A 19544-nucleotide genomic window follows, 5' to 3' on the forward strand; every position below is an offset into this window, starting at 1 on the left:
TTATCCTTTTTTTGGCAGAGGAGTACACCATTGTGTATAAATAGCACTTTTTTTATCCATTTATCTGTTGATGGACATATGGGCTTTTTTCAAGATTTAGCTACTTGTGCTGCTATAAATATGGATACGCATACATCACTGTGGTATGATGTCTGTAACTGTTTTGCAAAGGTATCTTAGAAAGGGGAATAGCTGGATTAAGTGGAATTTCTACTTTTAGCTTTGTGAGGAATCTGAATCTGCATATTGATTTCCATAGTGGTTGTGTCAGCTTACAGTCCCACTAACAATATGGAAAATTTTCTCCGCACAGCCTCACCAGCATTTGTAATTGGTTGACTTTTGATGGTAGCCTTTATTTTTGAAATGAGATGTTTTATTTTTAGCTAATGTTGAAGTGATAAGTAAACCTCTAAGTGGTATAACTTTTTGAAAGAAAATTAGCAATATTAAAAAAATTAAGGCTGCGAATCTCATTTGCTCCTTCAATTGCTTGGAATTTTATAGTTCACAGGTGAGGAGAAATACAAACGCATTTCACAATGACATTCATGGCAGCATTGTAGGGAATAGCCAATAACTGGAAATGGAAGACATGTTCCTTGTGTACACTGGAAACTACTGTGAAAAAAGAATGTGCTAGATTTTTATGTGCTAATGCAGAAGAGCCTTTAAGTGAGAAAAACTAGTTGGAGAGCATAATTGTGTTGTAATTCATCTGTTTAATAAAGAGGAGAAGATGTGAATATTCATGTGAGAGCCAGTAAATGTGAGCTTCCCCTGACCTCTGCAAGTGCTTTGAGCACAGTAAAGTATTTGGGAAATTTCAGCCCGCAATCTTAACAAAATAAAAATGCAGCCTAAACCTTTGCAAAGTTTTTTGACAAGTCATCCACGGGGGGGAACTGTATTCAAAATACAACCAAGCTCTTGAACTCTTGCCTAGCTCCTTCTTCCCAAAGTTAACAAAATACTGTCTCTGTCCTCAATCTCAAATCTCATTGTCTCCTAAAAGGATCCGGGTGCTGTAACCAAAGCAGCCTGTCTTGGTATGCGTTTCTGTTTGTCCCAGCTTCTGTCCTTTCCAGAGCAAAAGTCTGAACCCCTCAGTAGCCCTGACCTACTTGGGATGGAGGGGGAGGTGGAGGGAGAGAGGAACCTCTTGATGAGTTTTTTCCCTGTCTTTTTAACATGACTTAAGAGTGTAAGAAGATTCTGAAAGGTGTCACAGAAGTCTCTGGCCATGTAAACAGTGGATATGGGTGGCAGGAAAGGTGGACTGGGCCTTTCTTTGATAGAGCTTGCCTTTGTGTATCACCAAGTGTCATCTTGTCATCAGAACCAAGCAAAGCCCCAAAATCTGTGGTGCAGTTGCTCCACAGCACTGTGCCAGAGCTGCAACTTGGGGAGCATGTTTCAGGTTCCTTATTTACCCTCATGCTGCTGTAGTGAATACCCCTGTGTAGACATTATTTTGCATTCTATTGCTAATGTATCTTGTATATAAATTTGTTGAAGGTATTGGCTCAGAAGGAAAACACAGAAAGAACTTTTTTAGATATTGGTAAATTCCCCTCCATAAGAGCATACCTTTCATTTTATTAACCCTTTGTAATATGTTGCAAATTGTTTTTCCCAATTTGTCATTTGCTTAATCTTGTTTGTGTTCTGAGGTATAATTTTTTCTTAATGTATTCAGATTTTATGTATGAGATTAAAACAAATGTTAATAAATCAAAAATATTGAACTAGTACAAAATATGGGCTGTGACCACAATGAATTGAGATTAGAAATCAGTAATTGAAGGAAATTTGAGAAATTCCCAAAGAAATAGAAATTGAATAACACACTACTAATAACCAATAGCTGAAAGAAGAAATCATAAATTAGAGTATACTTCGAGGTAAACTGAAGCAAAATCATAACATTCCCAAACTTAGTTTATGGAGCTAAGTTTTGAGCACCTACAAGGAAACTGATAGTGGTAACTGCTTATATTAAAAAAGAATTCCTCAACATGAATGTAATATGTATCACAAACATACATTGGTAAATTTTTAAAAATCACAAAAGATCTCAAATCAATAACCTTACCTCCCACCTTAAGAAAATAGAAAATGAACAGATTAAATACAAAGCAAGTAGAAGAAAAAAAAAAGATTAGACTAACAGTAAATAAAATACAGAATATTAAAAAATTAAAAATTCAATGAAACCAAAAGTTGATTCTTTGAAAAATGCAACAGTGTTAACACATCTTCAATTAGAATGAATAAGATAAAAGGCTCAAATTACTAAGAGCAAGAGTTAAAGAAGAACATTACTACAAACATTAGAGAAATTTCTGAAAGAATTTAGGAGAATTATATGAATAACTGTATACAAACAAAGTCAGTAATCTAGAAGAAACATAAATTCCTAAAAAAAATGTGAATTACCTAAACTGACTCAAGAAGGAGATGAAAATCTGAATTGACTTTAACAAGTAGGGAGATTACGTTAATAATCCCCACAAAGAAAACCCAGTTCCATATAGCTTGACTGATGAATTCTACCATGTTTTTTTTTTTAAAGATTAATAAAAACTTCACAAATTCTTCCAAAAGAATAGGAAAGGGCATGTTAACCAATGTCATCTAGAGTTTTAGATATTCTGCCTTTTTGCAGTTTCTGTTTTTTGTTTAGATCTTCATTTCATCCTATTTTAGTTTAGCGCATGATGAGAGATACAGTTTTCAGCATGTGTAAAGCCAGTTTCCCCAGCACCATTTATTAAAGAGGTGATCTTTCTTCCAGTGAAGGTGTTTGGCCCCTTGCTGAAAGATAAGGTAGCTGAATGAGTTTGGAGTTGTTTCTTTGTTTTCTGTTCTCTCCCATTTGATACAGGTGAGAAAAACTCCCAATCTGAATAATATCTGGGACGAGTTCGTGTTCTCTAAAATCGAAGAATGGATTTTAGGAACAACAAAGTTTAAGAACAGTATATATTTACAGAGGGAAAGAAAGCTGTCTGAAAGAGGGACAGAAGGGGACCCAAATGAGTCACCCAGGGAACCTGTCTTTTGCAGTGATTTTTATAGAGCAAAACCAGAGGTGAGGCGGGTCCGAGGTGGGAGGAAAATGGGAAATCACAAGGTGGTCATGAAGTGGGAGAAAACTATGATCAGCCAATAAGAATTGTTCAGGTAAAATTGATTAAATCTGCATCAAATTGAGAAGCCAGTCATGTAGCAAGGGGGTGTGAATACAGAGCAGTGACTTTTCTAGGGAGGTGGGTCAGTGAGGCCTCTTCAAGGTGATTGCTACCTATTTAGAATATCAGTCCCTGAGGTTCATCCCTAGGGAGGTATGTGGGTGTGTTTGTTTAATCTTTTGTTTGGAGATCTGGCCAGCAACAAGTACTGCCTCTCCATTTGCATGGTATCTTGTCTTCCATACTGGCTCCTTCCAAGTCCTGTCCCTATCTGACTGCTTATAATACTTCTGTCTGGGCTGGGGATTTAGCTCAGCGGCAAAGCGCCTGCCTGGCAAGCGCAAGGTTGTGAGTTCAATTCCCGGTACCGGAGAAAAAACAAAAAAAACGAAAACAAAAAAAATACTTCTGTGTAACTCAGCTGCCTACAACACATTGATGCTCAGGCCTGTATGTTGCCAGTATTATTCTGTTTTAATCATGGAGGTTTTGTAGTATAATTTCAGGGATTGTGATGCTCCCCACCTTCTCTTTCTTACCCAGAATTGCTTTTGGTTTTCTGGGTCTCTTCTAGTTCCACAGGAATTTTAGGATTGTTTTCTCTAGTTCTGTGAGGTAATAAAACTAGAAATCAATAACAAGAACACTGGAAAGCATAAAAATATACAGATGTTTGCTACAGTTTACGAGTGTGGTACAGTGCAAAAGGATGAAAGATTACTCAAATACTACTGTTAGTCAATGTTTACTTCATACTCCAAGAGGGCTCAAAGGGGCTGCCATTAACTGAGACCCTTCTGCATGAGAAAGTCTGGAATGACAGCCCTGAACTGAAGCCTCTGTGGCTTTTTATTGATAGAACCAGGAAGCAAGGATAAATGAAAAATAGGATAGGTTGGGAAGGTGGTGGAGGGGTGGAGTGTTCTGTCAGGGTGGTCTGGTAAACGACTGACCTTGGGACCAATCTAACTGAAATTAAACAGTTGAATTTTTAAAAAACAAAAATGGGTCATAGGAGATATTCAGCCAAAAGATTAAAAATGTGTTGAAACAAATGAAAATGTGGAGACATGGCACACTAAATCCCAGGAGTTACAAAAACAGCAGTACTGAAAGAGAAGTTTTTGATATGTTAATACCTCCATTAAGAAATGTACACATTTCAAATGAACAAACTGTTGCTCCATATCATGAAACTAGAGAAACAAAAACAAGCTATACCCAAAATTAGTAAAATAAATGAAAGAAATGAAGGTCACAGTACAAATAAATAAATGAGGGTTGACAAGGACAATGAAAAAGCATCAATAAAATAAAGAAAAACATTTTCAAAATGATAAGTCTGACAAGCCCTGACTACATTCAGAAAAAGAAAAAGGAAACTCAAAATTAAATAAAAATGAGACATTACAAGTGACATTACACAAATAAAAGGTATCATTAAAGGGTATTCTGAAAAAAAAAAAAAAAAAACACATGCCAAGAATTTTGATAATGTAGGAGAAATGCACAAATTCTTAGAGAAATACAACTTTTAAGCCTGAATTACGAATAGAAAAGCTGTACAGAGCAGCATCAAATAATGAGATTGAATCAGCAATACACATCTTCCATCAAGGGAAAGCACAGGTGAGAGCATTTTGCTGTTGAATTCTACTAAACATTTGAAGAAAAAATACCAATTCTTCTTATATTGCTCCAAGAAATAGAAGAGGAAGTAACCCTTTCAAATATATTCAGTCAAGCCAGAATTGGCTGGATATTAAGTCAGATAATCATGTAATAAAAAAAGAATACAGGTATGACAGGTAATGCTCTTAGTGCCCTGCCTCTTCTCACCAGACCCCATTGCCTAACCAGAAAATTACGTGTATTTCCCCCAGGATTTGGTCACCTCCGCAAACTCCAACGCTTAGTACATGAGGACTTTGCAGGACATTTTTGATGTAGACCATAACATTTTACCTATAGGCTCTAAAAAGCCTCATACACATCACTTTATGCAAAATGCGTTTAGTTCATCTCTAAGAGGTGCCAAAGTCTTAACAGATGCAGCAGTGCCGAAAAGTCCATGTCTGAAGGCTCCTCTAAGACTCAAGGCCATCGCTTGCCTGTGAGCCCCTGTAAAAATAAGAATAAAACCTTAAAAACTGCTGACGTTCAATGACATAGGATAAACACACCCATTTTAAAAGGAATGTGTGGTACAAACAAATTGAGTCAAACCAAGAGTGCATCCTAGGAGGGTAAACGTTCCTCCTTGTGGTACTGTAGCCAGCATCCAGGGCAACTTGTGGTGATGAGACGGGAACTAGAAAAAGGCTTGGGAGGTCCCACTCCCATAGCACTGCCAGTTGCAGATCTCAAGGCCTCTCTCTTGCTCTGGCTCACTAACTCTTCACAACTTTCCCCAGATGTTCCATGTTCTTGTCTTTTCCAAATTTCTGAGGTCTACAGTGCACTTTTGGTTTCATTCTCACAATTTACACATTCCCATTGCAGAGTCACATTTCCTGGCATCCTAGGACTTTTTTTATGGGTGACAGTTTATTTGAAAGATTAAATGTGAAGAGTGAGTGAGAAACTGGCTCTGCAGAGCAAGCTTTGACTGAGTAAAAGAGGAAACAGCCAGATAAATGTATATTCTGGTGGACACAGGGCGGGCTGTCATGAGGAAAGGCATGATAATGAGCTCTTCTTATCATCTGTGTCCTTTTATGCCTTCCAAATCTTGAGGGAACCCACAAGAACTTGTCTATATGGTTCCTGAGAGGTGGTGCCTCATCTTCTATGTCATTTCTGCCTCAGTGACATGAATCCCCAGAATTCTTTAGGGGGTACTTCTGGAGTGCAGGTCTCTGTCTTCTAAAGCTTCTTCATGTTGGAAAGGGCTGTAGACTCTGCTTACTGGGGGTTATTTTCTGTAACTGTTTTGGAGTGCTGTGGCTCACTGGCTGGGTTGAAGAAAGAAAAAACCTGTCAGAAAAAGAGTTAGTGAGCCGGGCTTCATGGTGCACACCTGTAATCCTAGCACTCCAGAGGATGAGGCAGGAGGATCGTTGCGAATTCAAGACCAGCCTGGGCTACAAAGTGAGCTCAAGGCCAGCCTGAACTGCAGAGCGAGACCCTGTCTCAAAAAAAGACCAAAAAAAACCAAATCAAAAACAAAAAAAAGAAAAAGAGTTAGTGACTGTTGAGCTGCCTGTTTGACAGGAAATTGAAACTTCACTGTTAGGTCAAATATGAGGAGCAGGTCAGATTTGCATGCTTCCTACAGCAGCAGTAGGGTCTTTCTTTTTGAAGAGAAATCTCAAGTCTTCCAGAGGCTCACAGGAGTAGCTTTCTCCCTCTGGGTGATTCTGTTCTTCAGACAGTGCAGGTGGGACTGGCTTTATTCGAGAAAGATGAATCCAATTATCTATCTCTACCACTTTACTGCAGTGGATGGGGCAAGGATCACTGAAAAGGGGCCTTTCCATTTTGGCTTTAATTGGTCAACAGGTGTCTCCTCTCACTAAGCTTTTATGAGCGTTTGTTCTCCAGAATGGACAGTGGGTGTGGTTTCTCTGGGCCAGGAGCTGGCAGGATTCTGTCCACATACATTTGGATTATGTGGTCTACTTGGCCAAGACTGATGAGATATTGTAAAAGCCTTGTGATCTCTGGGTCCACTCTCATATCAGAGGAGAGAAATGTTCTTCTATCTAACATCCCAAGTAGGCTTAAACTTAGCTCAGTTTGGGGCATATTACAACCCTCATGAGCACCATTTGTGAGAATCAGAGCCAGACCTCATATGTCTCTTGGCAAAGTTTTCCAGAGCTCACTTTGGGGTCTCGTTGGCTGTCTCTATCTTTCTATACGATTGAGGCTGCATAGTGGAGTCAATGTGGTATTTATGGCCTCTCCAATCTTCTTATGAGCACTTACAATCCAAATCTCATGGATCCAACTTCTTAGTTGGTCCTTTTCGAACATGTTGTCTTGAAGCTCTCTTTGTATAGCAAATTCTTTCAGTTTTATACCTTAACCTGCAAATGTAAGTGTCTTGCTTATTTCTGGAATGCCCCAGAGGTATATTTCCTAATGTCCTGATGCAGAGTACTTTGCTAATTTTTAATGTTTCCTTTTTCAGCAACCAATCTACCTTTCCAGAGCTTTAGAGGCCTCAGTATTACTTGTATTTTTTTTCTGGTCATCAGCAAACTTTTTCAAATTATTGAAGTCTGGTTTTTTTTTGGTCTTGCTCCTCATGATAGATATGGCTAAAAGCTAAGAGAAAAGTGCATGCCACAGGCTCAATATTGGGCTGCCTTAACATTTCCCCTGCCTCATTAATTAGTGTGCTACCCTTAATCTTTATCTCCTGTAAAGTCTCAGAATATAAGCAAAATGTCGACAAATTTCCTGACAGTGCATAACACATGTGGCCTGCAGTCCAACTGTCAATGGATTCCTTTCTCCCATCTGAGATTTCCTGAACCGGGCTTGTACCATGTGCATTTATATCATCATTCTGATCTTCTGGACTCTGACCAGTACTGCCTATCAAGTTTGGCTTACAGCGTTGTATGGCTTCTCTAGCTAGAAACTTCAAAATTCTCCAAACTCCTTGCATGAGTTACTTCAAAAGGCTTCTAAGCCACATAGTCAGGTAACAATCACAGAAACAACCTCAGTACTCTGGACAAAATACCCAGCAACTGCCACTTAAAGGAGAAGAGATATTTTGATTGACATTATTAGAAGTTTCAGTTCATGCTTGGCTGGCTCCAACACAGAAACCATGTGGTGGGTGTGCCTGCTGTGAGGTGAAACTGCTGCCATGGAGGCAATGAAACAGTGAAAAGTGAAGAACAAGGTAGGGATGTATACCATTCTAGGTCACACCTCTAATTACTTGCCTGTTCTGACCCACCCCCACCTTCTAATGACTAGTCAGGTATACTGTCCGTGTCTTGGTTTACTTTTCTTGTGGCTGAGACAAAACACCTGACATCCACAAGTTAAGGGAGAAGAAGCTTATTTAGCTCACGGTTTGTAGAGGTTTTAGCCCATCATCAACTGGCTCCAATGCAGGGTGGCATGGAAGACAGGCATCACAGAGGACAAGCAGCTCATGGCGGGCAGAATGTAGCAAAGCAAGCAAGGCAGCAGTCAAAATCGGCCTCTTTGTGTCCTTTGTATTATATCCAGTCTAAGGGGATTAGAGCCGTGCCAAATCATTCAGTGGACTGATTCGGTAATCACCCACCCTTCATCCCAGCACTGCACCATGAGTCAATCACACACTCTATATTCAGTCCCCTCTGAAAAAACAGAAGCTTTTAATTTGATATGATCCCATTTGTTGATTTTTGCTATTTGAATATTTGTTGTGCAACTGGGTTTTGTTGAGAAAGTGTTTCCCTGCTTCTATGTCTTTGAGAGTTTTGTGTATTTTTTCATCCCAGAAAATTATGTGTTCTGTTCAGATGTTGAGACCTTTGATCCACTTTGATTTTAGTTTAGTGCATGGTGAGAGACATGTATCTTGTCCATCCTTTGAATATAATTTTATGTCTCCTAGACTTCTGTGTGGAACTTTGCATTGACTCTAATCCTTTGCTATATAGTTTATTCTTGTTTTACATAATTTTCATTATCTCTTCTAGCCTTTTATTAGTGTCTTTTTGTAAGCGTCCTGATTGTTTTCTGTAGTATTTCTTCCATTAACCCTTATAGATATATCTTCTTACATTCTGCTGAGCACCTTCTTGATCTATTTTCTGTTCTTCAGTTACCCTTTCAAATAATGTAGGTGTCTTGCTTTTGTTTTCCTCCACTTTAGTCCCTTGTATCAGGCTTGGGGAAATTTGGAGGTTTGGGAGGTAGTTTGTTGCTTTGTCTTGTCATGTTTCTACTGTATTTTTTATTATTTTTTGTTTTGTGTTTAGATTTGCGTTTGCATATAGTGGAAAGACTCTGTTACTTGTTCAGAAATCTCTTTAGTTTAATTTTTGGTGATACATTCTGGGCACAGCTAACTATAGTCCTTTGCCTGTATCCCAAAATCTATCCACCTCTGTTAATTTGGAGGGGTAGATGAAGTGCAAGTGGCCCTATACCTTGCTCTGCAGAATTGGACAACATTATTGTTAGCGTCATTAAGGTGTTGCCAGAAACAAAACTAACTAATACCAATAATTATGTGACCCTGAGAACTTCAAGCAATATTAGTATTGTCCAAGACAAATTGGATGTTGGCCCGTGTGGTGGATTGGCAACTGGTGGTCAACTTGTAACACCCAGCTGAACTGAGTAAGCGTGGTGCTGGGTGTGGGAGGCCCACCTGGGGATTGTTGCCAGTGGCCTAAGAGGCAGAACTGGAAAAGAAGAAAGGCTTGGGAGCTGGTAGAAGCTGTAAGGAGCTGTTGGTTCTTTTGGAAGAGCTTGTCATGCTGGCTTTCCTGATGAACTTGGCTGTTTTCATCCTCCGAGGAGCTCAGGACTTCGTTGGCACTGAGAATAGCTTCGCTTCTCTTTGGGGGAGCTCTGGTTTTCACTCTGAGCATCGCTTCCTGGCTCTGGAGGGGAAGATGGTGCACTATTCAGTCTCCTGGAGAAGCTTGTTGCATTGGCTTTCCTGATGGGAACTTGGCTTTCCTCATCGTTGGAGGAGCTCGGGATCTCACTATTGCTGAGGATGGCTGTGGTACTTTTCAGAGGAGCTCTGGTTCTTATTTTGAGTGTTGCTTCCTGGCTCCAGTGTAGATCCTTAAGCCTGCTAGCACAGATCCTTCTACCCACTGGCACAGACTTTCTAGATTCCACCACTGACCTTTGGGCCTTCCCAGTGCAGATCCACAAAACAGGCTTGCATGAGATATTGTCATGGGCTCTGGGCCTCCAGTTGGATTCGTGGGAGGCATTGTTATGGGCTGTAGGTCTTGAGCTGGACTCATGTAGGACATTATCACAGGATCCAGGCCCTCAAGTGGATTCTGTGGTCCTTAGTGTGTGGATAGGTTTCCTGCACTGTCTTGTATATGATTCTTTGGGTGACTATTATAAATAATCTTATAAAACATGTGTCCTCTGTTATATTGTTCCTCCTGCAAAAAAAAAAACCTCCAAACCGTGACAGCCTGTCATAAGAACAATTAACATACCACCATTAACCATAGAAAAAGAATCTACAATTACAGTATAAACAATAAGCAAACCAGATGTTGACATATAGCAAATACAGTGATACCTCAATTCTCAAACTTAATTTTTTCCACTATTTTGGAAAATGGCCATGTTTGTGTGAGAAAGATGGCTGCATTAGTGTTTACTACCCAGCAGAGAGTTTATAAACAAAACAAAATTTTTCCATATGCTTTTGTTTGTGACCTAATTGTTCCCAAATAAATGCATTCATTAACTGAGGTACCACTGTGTGTACAAAATGAAACAAGTATTCTTCATGAGTCATACAAATTCAACAGTAAAAAGAGAGATCAAGCAAAGCATCCTTGCTAATTTTTCTCTACACTAAAAAACCTTATAACTAATTTTTATTGCCCTTGAAATACATATTATGCTTAGATACAATTTGCTGGAGACTTTTGAAGAACAAGCTAGTTTTGTAGCCTGTTTAGAATGAGTGATATATTTTGGTTCTTCCACATTATCTTTAAATATTTTTATAAGTAGGTATATATTTTGAAGAAATACAAATAACAAATGAAATGTTCAACATCACTGGTCATTTGAGAGGTGCAAATTAAAACAACACTGAGATTTCATCTCATCTCAGAAAGAGTGGCTATCATGAAGAAATCAACCCATAACAAATGCTGAAGGTTAATGATTACTTGTTTGATCAATATTGCATGTCTCTATTTGTTTTCCTGAGAAACCACTTTGAAGATATCAATACATAGTACAACAACCATTGTTTATTTCCTACAACTTTGTAACTCTGTATTGTTTGTATTGTTCTTATGCTATTTTGCAAATGGATGTCTGTTTGTTAATATGTTTTCCTTCTTTTATTTTTAAAATAAATTTTAAAAAAAATGCTGGAAGGACTGTGGGGAAAAAGGAACCCTTCTCCACTGTTTGTGGGAGTGTAGACTGGTGCAACCACTGTGGAAATCAGTGTGGAGATTCCTCAAAAAACTAGGATTAGAGGTCTCATTCCATCCTGCTATTCCCCTTCTGGGTTTTTTCCAGGAGAATTGAAAACATCACACCACAGTGATATATGTGCATGCATGTTTATAGTAACACAATTGGTCATAGTTAATCTTGGAAACAACCCAGATGCCCATCACCTGAGGAATGGATAAAAAAGATGTGGCTTTATACAATGGATTACTACTTAGCCATAAAGAAGGATAAAATGGAGACTTTTATAGGTAAATCGATGCAATTTGAGACCATACTCATACATAAACTAGTCACATAGGTATAAACATCATATTGACTCCCTAGTGTGAGAAGCTGAAGGAGTAAATAAGATCCAAAATGTACAGTTGATATTGGGAAATGGGAAAAAACTTCAAAAGGAAAGAGAAACTGAGATGGGAGAATGGAGAAAAAAAGGAAGGGAAAGCAAAAAAAAATATGTATATATATAAAATAGCTAATATACTACTCATCTCTCTTAGTTCATTGAAAAGAAAGGTTTGTGCTAATATTGTTTGGAGAATTAAATGCCTATATCTTGTGCTCTGAGTAACTAAAGATAACAATATTCAGTATATTAACCATTGTTACCCTCCTATTATCTTGTTTCAATTTTTTTTTTCTCTTCGGAAAAATAAAAGAAAAAGAAAAAAACTCAAAAAAATTTTTTGGCTCCTTCAATGGGGCCAATTTCAGGACCCTGAGGGCCAGTCAAGGAATGAAGCTTGCTGAGGCTTGCATGCAAAAGGAATGAGGCTACTGAGAGCAAAGCAAGCCTACAAGGCTCAGGGACCTGTGTCATTTTCATGGCCCTTTCACTTAGAGCTTTATCAGGTTGGTGTTGGCCCAGTGCTGACAAGTATGTGTGAGACATGGACCCTCCTAGCCACTTCATGGAAGACCTGCCACCCGTTGAAGGATCATACAGAGTTAATATTCAGCCAGGGTTGTGAGACCAACATTGCGTAACACAACTTACCTTTTACATGAAATGAGTGTTTGTCTTAGTTACTTGCTCATTGATGGTGGGGGGACACAATACCTGATATCCACAATGTAAAGGAGGAAAGGTTTATTTTGGCCCACATTTTATAGAGGTTTCAATCAGGAGGGTGGCATGGCAGAGGCAGAGGCATGGCATAGCAGGCAGAAATAGAAGGATCAAGGAAAGAGGGCGGGAGATAGACCCTCCCTGGCTATGCCTCAAGTGACCTGCCTCCTCCAACCATGCTTCACCTTCCAAAAGCCATTTAGCTATAAACTCACCAGTGGACTAAGCTACTGGTGAGCATCATACCCCCAGGATCCCGTCACCTCCCCGAAGCCCCACCTGTGGTCACTTGATACTTTGTGGGGACATCTAGATATGAACCATAACTGCTATTGTGGGCCTCACTAATCCTTGGATGGGCAGGGTAAAGCACCATCCGGGGGTCTCTAACCATGCCTTTGCTTTCTCATCATTTCCTTTAGGCTGCTTTGGGTTTAGGTTACACTGTCACACTTGCTGCTGCAAGTTTAGAATGACTAAAATGGCCAAAAGGTAGTTAGCTGAGGCTTCTTGTTGAGCTGCTATTCTTCCCACTCTGCTTTCTGCACTGAGAGAAGATAGTCTTTGTTTGGGGTGGACCATATATAGATTGATTTTCAGCTCCTTTTCCTCTAAATTGTTGGCTGCCGAAGTTTTGGTCTGTACCCGCATGATCTCTCAGATGCCTGCCACAGCACCCACTCAGGGAAGGCGCTGGGCTGGCTGGGTGGGGCTTGAGTGGTTGTGCTTGATGCTGGTGCTATCTGGAAAGCTGATCTCGTAGTGGTTGTCTGCCACCAGGAATGGTTGCGTGAAGTGGGTTTCCTGTGCTTAGGCAGCAGCTGCTGCCTGTTGCCTGCCTGACTCATGGTATAGTTTCAGAGCAAATGTATCACTTTTACCAGGCAGTCTTCACCTTGTTTGGCAGGCTGTAAAGATCTCCATTGTAGCAGCCAGTAAGGCACCAGGCCCTTCTGTTTGTGGCCTCTCACAGTATCAGCCAGGCCTATGGGGAGCCCACTGGGGCTGTGGGGCTGGACTCAAGTTATTGCTTAAGTGATGCCAGCTGTGGCCCCATGGGAGCCTGTGAGCGGTCCTTCACATCAGCAGGCAAAATGTGTACAATGCACAGTTCTGGGGGTAGAGGAGAAGGCAGACCTAACTCAGAGCCTACTAGTCACCTCTGTGTGGAGCTGGTAGCCCTTGTGTTCAAACTAACATATACCACCACATAGTCTGTTGTGGTCCTCACCCACATTATCGCTACCACCTAGCTGGAGAGATTGGGGAGGGAATCCCCATCCAGTATGGGCCTACCTGGCCAGAGGGAGTGTTAGAGGACTGCTGAGAATTGTAGACTGTTCTCTGCCATATAGAAGGGGCAAAGTTTGTGCTGCTGGAGATCTTGGCAGATGAGAAAGTAGTGACGTTCCTGCCTTTGTCATTGCCTGAGCTGAGTATATTGATGGAGGAAAAGCCAGTGGAGGTTTCTGGACCTTCTTTGGCTGCATATTTAGGCTTCTGTCTGAGGACCCAGGATCCTAGAGTTTACCCAGAGTTGCCAGGCTAGGAGTAGCTGTCTCTTTGATGTCTGAAGGAGATAGTGACTTGGAGTTGCTGAGGGCCAGGTCTTCTGTTAATAACTCAGCCTGATTCAAGCATCCAACAAACTGTATCTCTACTAAAGGTGGAGTCTATTCTGCTTGACATCTTTGCCTTAGTCCAGGTCTCAGAAACGTGGACAAAGAATGGGTGGTATGGGAATCACTGAAGTGGTTGCATTTGCATAGGTGTGGCTGCGGTGAAAGAAGGAACTATTCTGGTTACCTGTGTCCCAGGAGTCCAAACTATGTGGCTTCTCCTGACCGTCAAACTGCATGCAGCCACGGGGGTGGGAAGGCCCTCCCCTTTGCCACTGTTATTGAGACCATCTTGTTAAATTCTGAGAGTTGTTAAGCTCTTTGTGTCAATAAGCTCCATCCTCTATGGCTGGTTTATTCCCCAGCTGCAAGGGTGGGGGAATGTGGAGCGTTGGGGGTTGGGTACATGAAACCAGATTAAGGTCTTTGGATACTAGATGCAGCTTTTTGTTTTGTATGGCTAGTGAGCAGCACACAGTGAGAAAGGGCGTGCTTAGAGGATGGGGGAGGGTGAGCATGCAGTGGTTGCCCCTTAACAGAAGGGCTTAAGCTGCCTCCCAACGTTTGAATTTGTGCAGCAGTGGCAGATCATGTTCCAGACCCCCCTTAAGCACTCACTGCCCAGTTGCACTGCCAGCCTGGGTACTAATGCAGCTGAGTGCTCTGATCACTGTTTTGCTATCTAAATTAGATCCCGCTCCTTTTCCATTCCCTATGTCCACATCACCTCCACCGCCTCATCTTGTGGCATGAGGCAGGTTAGCAGTTTTAATAGTTTTAATTGATACCTGACATAGGTCTGGAGTGGAAATGTTATTTTATTAGGAATACCATGTCAGTATAGGAAATCAAAAGTGATACCTTTTGGGGAAGACAGGCCTACATAAATCATTTTGTGATGCTTTCACATACACTAGAAGGATGTGTAAAAGAGCAAAAAAAGTAAACAAAATTTCTCTTGTTTGTATTGAGTCTGCATTTTACCCTATATTACTGGAGTATGAATCTAATTTAAAATAATGCTCAATTTAGGTGTAAAATTATTTAACTTGTGCCTGTATAGCTTCCATTACTAAGTACTACCCAGAATATGTGGAAAACTGTTCAAAGTGGAGTACAGCACTGTCACTATTTTGGGAGAACTTCTAGAATTCTCTGGCCATGGTTTTTTTGTGGGTCTTTCAAAATTCATTTGTGTAAAACCCAAGGAAACCATTTCCCTCTGGATGGTCTTTGTGGAGTAAAGCACGCCTCTCATTCCCTAACCCAAAATCTCTTATAGTATAACCACAAAGCTCTGTTAATCTTTTGTTTTAACTCTGTAAAATTACTGTTGAACTGTTTTATACTGTTAGCAGAGATATAGATGTTAGATTTAGTACATATTAGCTGTAAGTCAGTCCCTGGCTTGCCTAAATGCTTACTTCATAATGAATAGTTTCTTCTTTAGGAATAAGGGTGATATATAACTAGTTCTTAGGTATGTTAATATCTAATTTGCCTCAGAAAATACTACTGTAGCTGTTTCACTTGATGTTAACAGGGGCACATAACTGTCACTATTTCTCCGTAAAACAACACTCAGGTTGCCTTTGTGATATCAGCAGTATTGGAGTACACCACCAGAGATCTTGGTGGCTGGACTAACTACGCTACATTCTCCTTTCCCAAAATGACCAAAGTGGTTGATTCTTGGGGCTGTGGCAAAGGATTATAGTTAGCCACGCCAAAAATACATCACTGAAAAACAACTAAAGGGATCTCTGTACTACTAGTAACAGAGTCTTTAGACTCTAATCATCTACAGACCTCAGTACAAAACAAAACAAGCAAACAAGAACAATAGAAACATGGGGATAAAAGGTAACAAAATGCCTCCCAAACCCCCAACTCCCTCAAAGCCACTGGAAGGGGCAGAATAGTATGTATAAGCCACACAGCTGTTACTTAAAGGCATAGCAGAGAAGGTTAGAAAACAGCTCAAAGAGATACTGAATGGATTAGAGAGTGTATAACTAAATATGTAATGGAAGTAATAAAATCAGGTGAAACTGTAAAGCACATTAAATGTCATTTACTCTCATGTTTGTCTGTAATAGCATTGCCTTCACAAATTAAAACTGCTAATACCCCATATGTAGTCCCAATTGTCCTTGGGCACTCTTTCAACTCGGGGATAAAGATATGCTTGGTATACGTTACAATCTTGCAAGTCAAGCAGTGGTAAAACAAGCTACTGGGCTCCTTAAAACTCAATTATTAAAACAAAAAGGGGGAATGTGGAGAAGCTCCTGTCACAAGAACAAGCATCTAAAGCACTATTTATTTTAAATGTTCAAAGTGTGATTCAGAAGGTGTCGCCACAGCAGAAAAACATTTTACATTTTATTCTCACAAAGGACAGGCCCAGACTATTGTTCCTATACCAAAAAAAGTTCTGGCACCTAGCTATTCCCGTCATCCCTCATATTATTAGAATTGATAATTACCAATACATAGCTATGCCTAGATGGACTGCTCGTGGTACTTCTGACCATGTGATGGTTTATATTTGTCCATATATTTTAGTCTTCCTTAATGAAGAACCCAAGATAACTCAGTATAGTTCCAATAATCATCATTATAGACCCTCTACAGAACTGAATATCTCCTTGTCTGCTAGCGCCACCTGGTTAACACCTTGTCACAAATGTTTCCTAACTGAACAATAAACATATTATGATACTCAGATGAACTGAAGCATGGTTCTGCACCAATCTCATTCAACAGTGGGTGGGAAATTATGCTCTTGAATAAATTACCTAAGCACTTCAACACAGTAGACAAAAACATTTCCTGGGCATTCTAATTTCAGCTGTTAGTGCAGTTATGACATTGGCTGCCACAGCAGCAACTGCAGTGGTCACTTCGACTCATTCTAGCCAGACTGCTCAGACTGTGTATGGTTATTTTCAAAATGTCACCTCAGAATTACTGACGCAAACGAATACTGATGAAAAATTCTATAAAGTCTTGACACACTTGAAACAACTTTCAATTGGCTCAGCAAACATCAACAGGCCCTATGGACATGCAGTCAGCTTAGTTGTGACATTAGGTACCACTCAATGTGTGTTATTCCTATTTCTTTTAATCATTCTAAATCTTGAAAAGAGGTTCAACACCTTCTTCAAGGTGCCTGTCATACAAATCTTGCCACTATTTGTTCCTGTTTCTTTCTGATAGGGCAAGAATTTTATCATAGAAAATCTTTTCATATCAAAATACATCTCTCATGCTTAAAGCTTTTTGCTATATATTCTTCTCTGTCCTTGTTTATTCTTTTTTAATTAACAAATTGCCTGCAGCCATGCGTGTTCCCAGTTTGTCACACTGTACGTTTGGCCGACTGCTGTCAAGCCTCCATTGGCAGCCAATAAATATTCCATAGTGACCTCGTTTATACTGAAGCAGCAGCAAAAAGACTGACCCCATAGTTGGAGTTTAAGAAGTTACAAAGCACGAAATATGTTATAAGAATATTAATTAAACAAAAACACCAACCTAAATTGAAAGCCAAAGTTAAATTCATCAATTAGCTAAGATTTGTAACAGTGGGCTCTTAGAAATTCAGGAAATGGCATTTATCTTCGGCAAAGTTCCAGGAAGAATTTCTTTTTCTTGTGTGTTTTTGTTTGTTTGTTTGGTTTTTTTTTTTGTACTTGGAATCAAACTCAAGACCTTGTGTTTGCCAGGCAGGCCCTGTGACACTGAGCCATATCCCCAGCGCTTAAAATGTCTTTTTCTTGTCTTTGTTTTCTAAGACTTACAATGCGTGTTATTCTTGGCTGGTCTCTTGCTATTTTTGGTTGTTTGACTTTCTGTAATCTCCAGTGGAGGTTTTATGTGTACTCTAGGAACAGCTTTCTTACACCTTTAAGAGGCGGTGTTTATAGTCCTAACTGTTTTGACTTATGCAAGAGGTTATTTGATCATCACAAGTGTCTGTTCTGTCTCTCCTGCATTGGTTTTGCTGTTCTTCAGAACAACAATCTCAGGTGTTCTATGGCTTCTATGTGCAGATGAAAAGTCCTGGATAAAGCGGGCTACCCAAAGATGCGGTGGAATCCATCTCCCTCTCCACAAGGACCCATTACCACACAGGCACAGAATTCCCCGGGGGAGCCCCTGATTGCAAAAGAAATGAATTTACTTGTTGAGATCCAAATTGGACCCAAGAGGCAGTGAAAGCAAAGTTCTGATTTGTACTCTTGCAAGAATGGTAATGATAAGCACACTGGAGTTGAGAAACTGCTTATTTTTAGCTCATAAGAGTCTGTAATGGTTGATATATTTTGTCAACTTGATAAGTTTAGAAGTTTAAGGGACTGAGGAGGGGGCCAGGGCCCTCACTTTGTAAACATCCTCATCCTGTGTAAGAGGAGGCCGGGGAGATTGAGTGCTACACCCACCTGGTGGCAGATAGCCTGCATACAATGTAAGGGAAGGAAGTTATTTCTGTAAATAATGTAAATAGGATAGTATTGCAAAATACACCCTACATCACCTAGTTCACTAACCTTGTTCTTTACTTACCCTCCACTTTTTGCATAGCATTTATCAGCTTTATTACTTGCCTAATCTCCACTAGTATGTAGTACGTCAGTTTTATGGTAGTGGGAATGTTTATTTTGTTCACTTTTGTACTCTGAGGACTGAGACCAAGATCTTGCTCACAGTAGGTGTTTGATTACTTATGGATTGCATGAGTACCATGGCCAATCGTATTTCTTTACTGCAGTTCTTGTAATTATTACATTGTTCTAGTATTATATAAAGATATCACTCATGCTAGTTGTTTTGTGGCTAGGTGTATTAACAGACAATATACTGTGCCATCAAATAAGAGAAGAAAATTGTAGAAGCTATACATTAAAAATATGGTATTATTTGGAGTGTTTTGTACTTAATATTTTTAGAGGCAACAGTAATGTTCCTGAGATGCCTCAGAATTTATCAGCAAATACAAGCTGTGAAGTTTTTAAATTAAAAGGGTCTTTGTTGGTATCTCCTTCTCAGATAGGAAAGCTGAGCAGCGTGCCTGTGGGTGTGATATATGCATCTGTAAGTGTACATCTGACCAAAGAAGAGGAATCCAAAAAGCAGCTAGTGAGACCAGAGCAGGTATTTTTTTTATAAAAGTTTATGAACTTTGTATAATGTAAAGATAATGTAAAACTGTGGATGTGTTGTTTTGTGTTTTGTTTTATGTAGTTGCCTCTATTAAAATATTTTTGAAGTATCTGTTAGATACATTTTACGTTAAAAGAAATAGTTATAAAATATGCCAAAATAAAACGCTAACTTCAGTGAAGAACAATTGTAATTTTTCTTAATGAATAATCAATAAATAGTATCCGATATTAGACCTTTTAAGTAGTCTTGACTTTTTCCTAAAAAATTTATATAAATACTCCCAGTATGAGGTGCCTCACATTGAGAAAATCATTGTGTAACATTTCAGTTTTGGAAGTGACCATATAT

General features: G+C 39.7%; 1 protein-coding gene across 1 annotated transcript in view; it reads left to right on the top strand.

Moving 5' to 3' along the window:
• Positions 1-19544, top strand: part of Apool (apolipoprotein O-like) — an 80263-nt gene that overhangs the window by 10060 nt on the left and 50659 nt on the right. The window contains exon 2 of the mRNA XM_005410081.2: positions 19080-19184. Coding sequence (XP_005410138.1) covers positions 19080-19184 — 105 coding nt within the window. The remainder of the gene's footprint in view (positions 1-19079; positions 19185-19544) is intronic.

The sequence above is a fragment of the Chinchilla lanigera genome, unplaced genomic scaffold (assembly GCF_000276665.1).
Source record: "Chinchilla lanigera isolate Chin_1 unplaced genomic scaffold, ChiLan1.0 scaffold00128, whole genome shotgun sequence".
Taxonomy (NCBI): domain Eukaryota; kingdom Metazoa; phylum Chordata; class Mammalia; order Rodentia; family Chinchillidae; genus Chinchilla; species Chinchilla lanigera.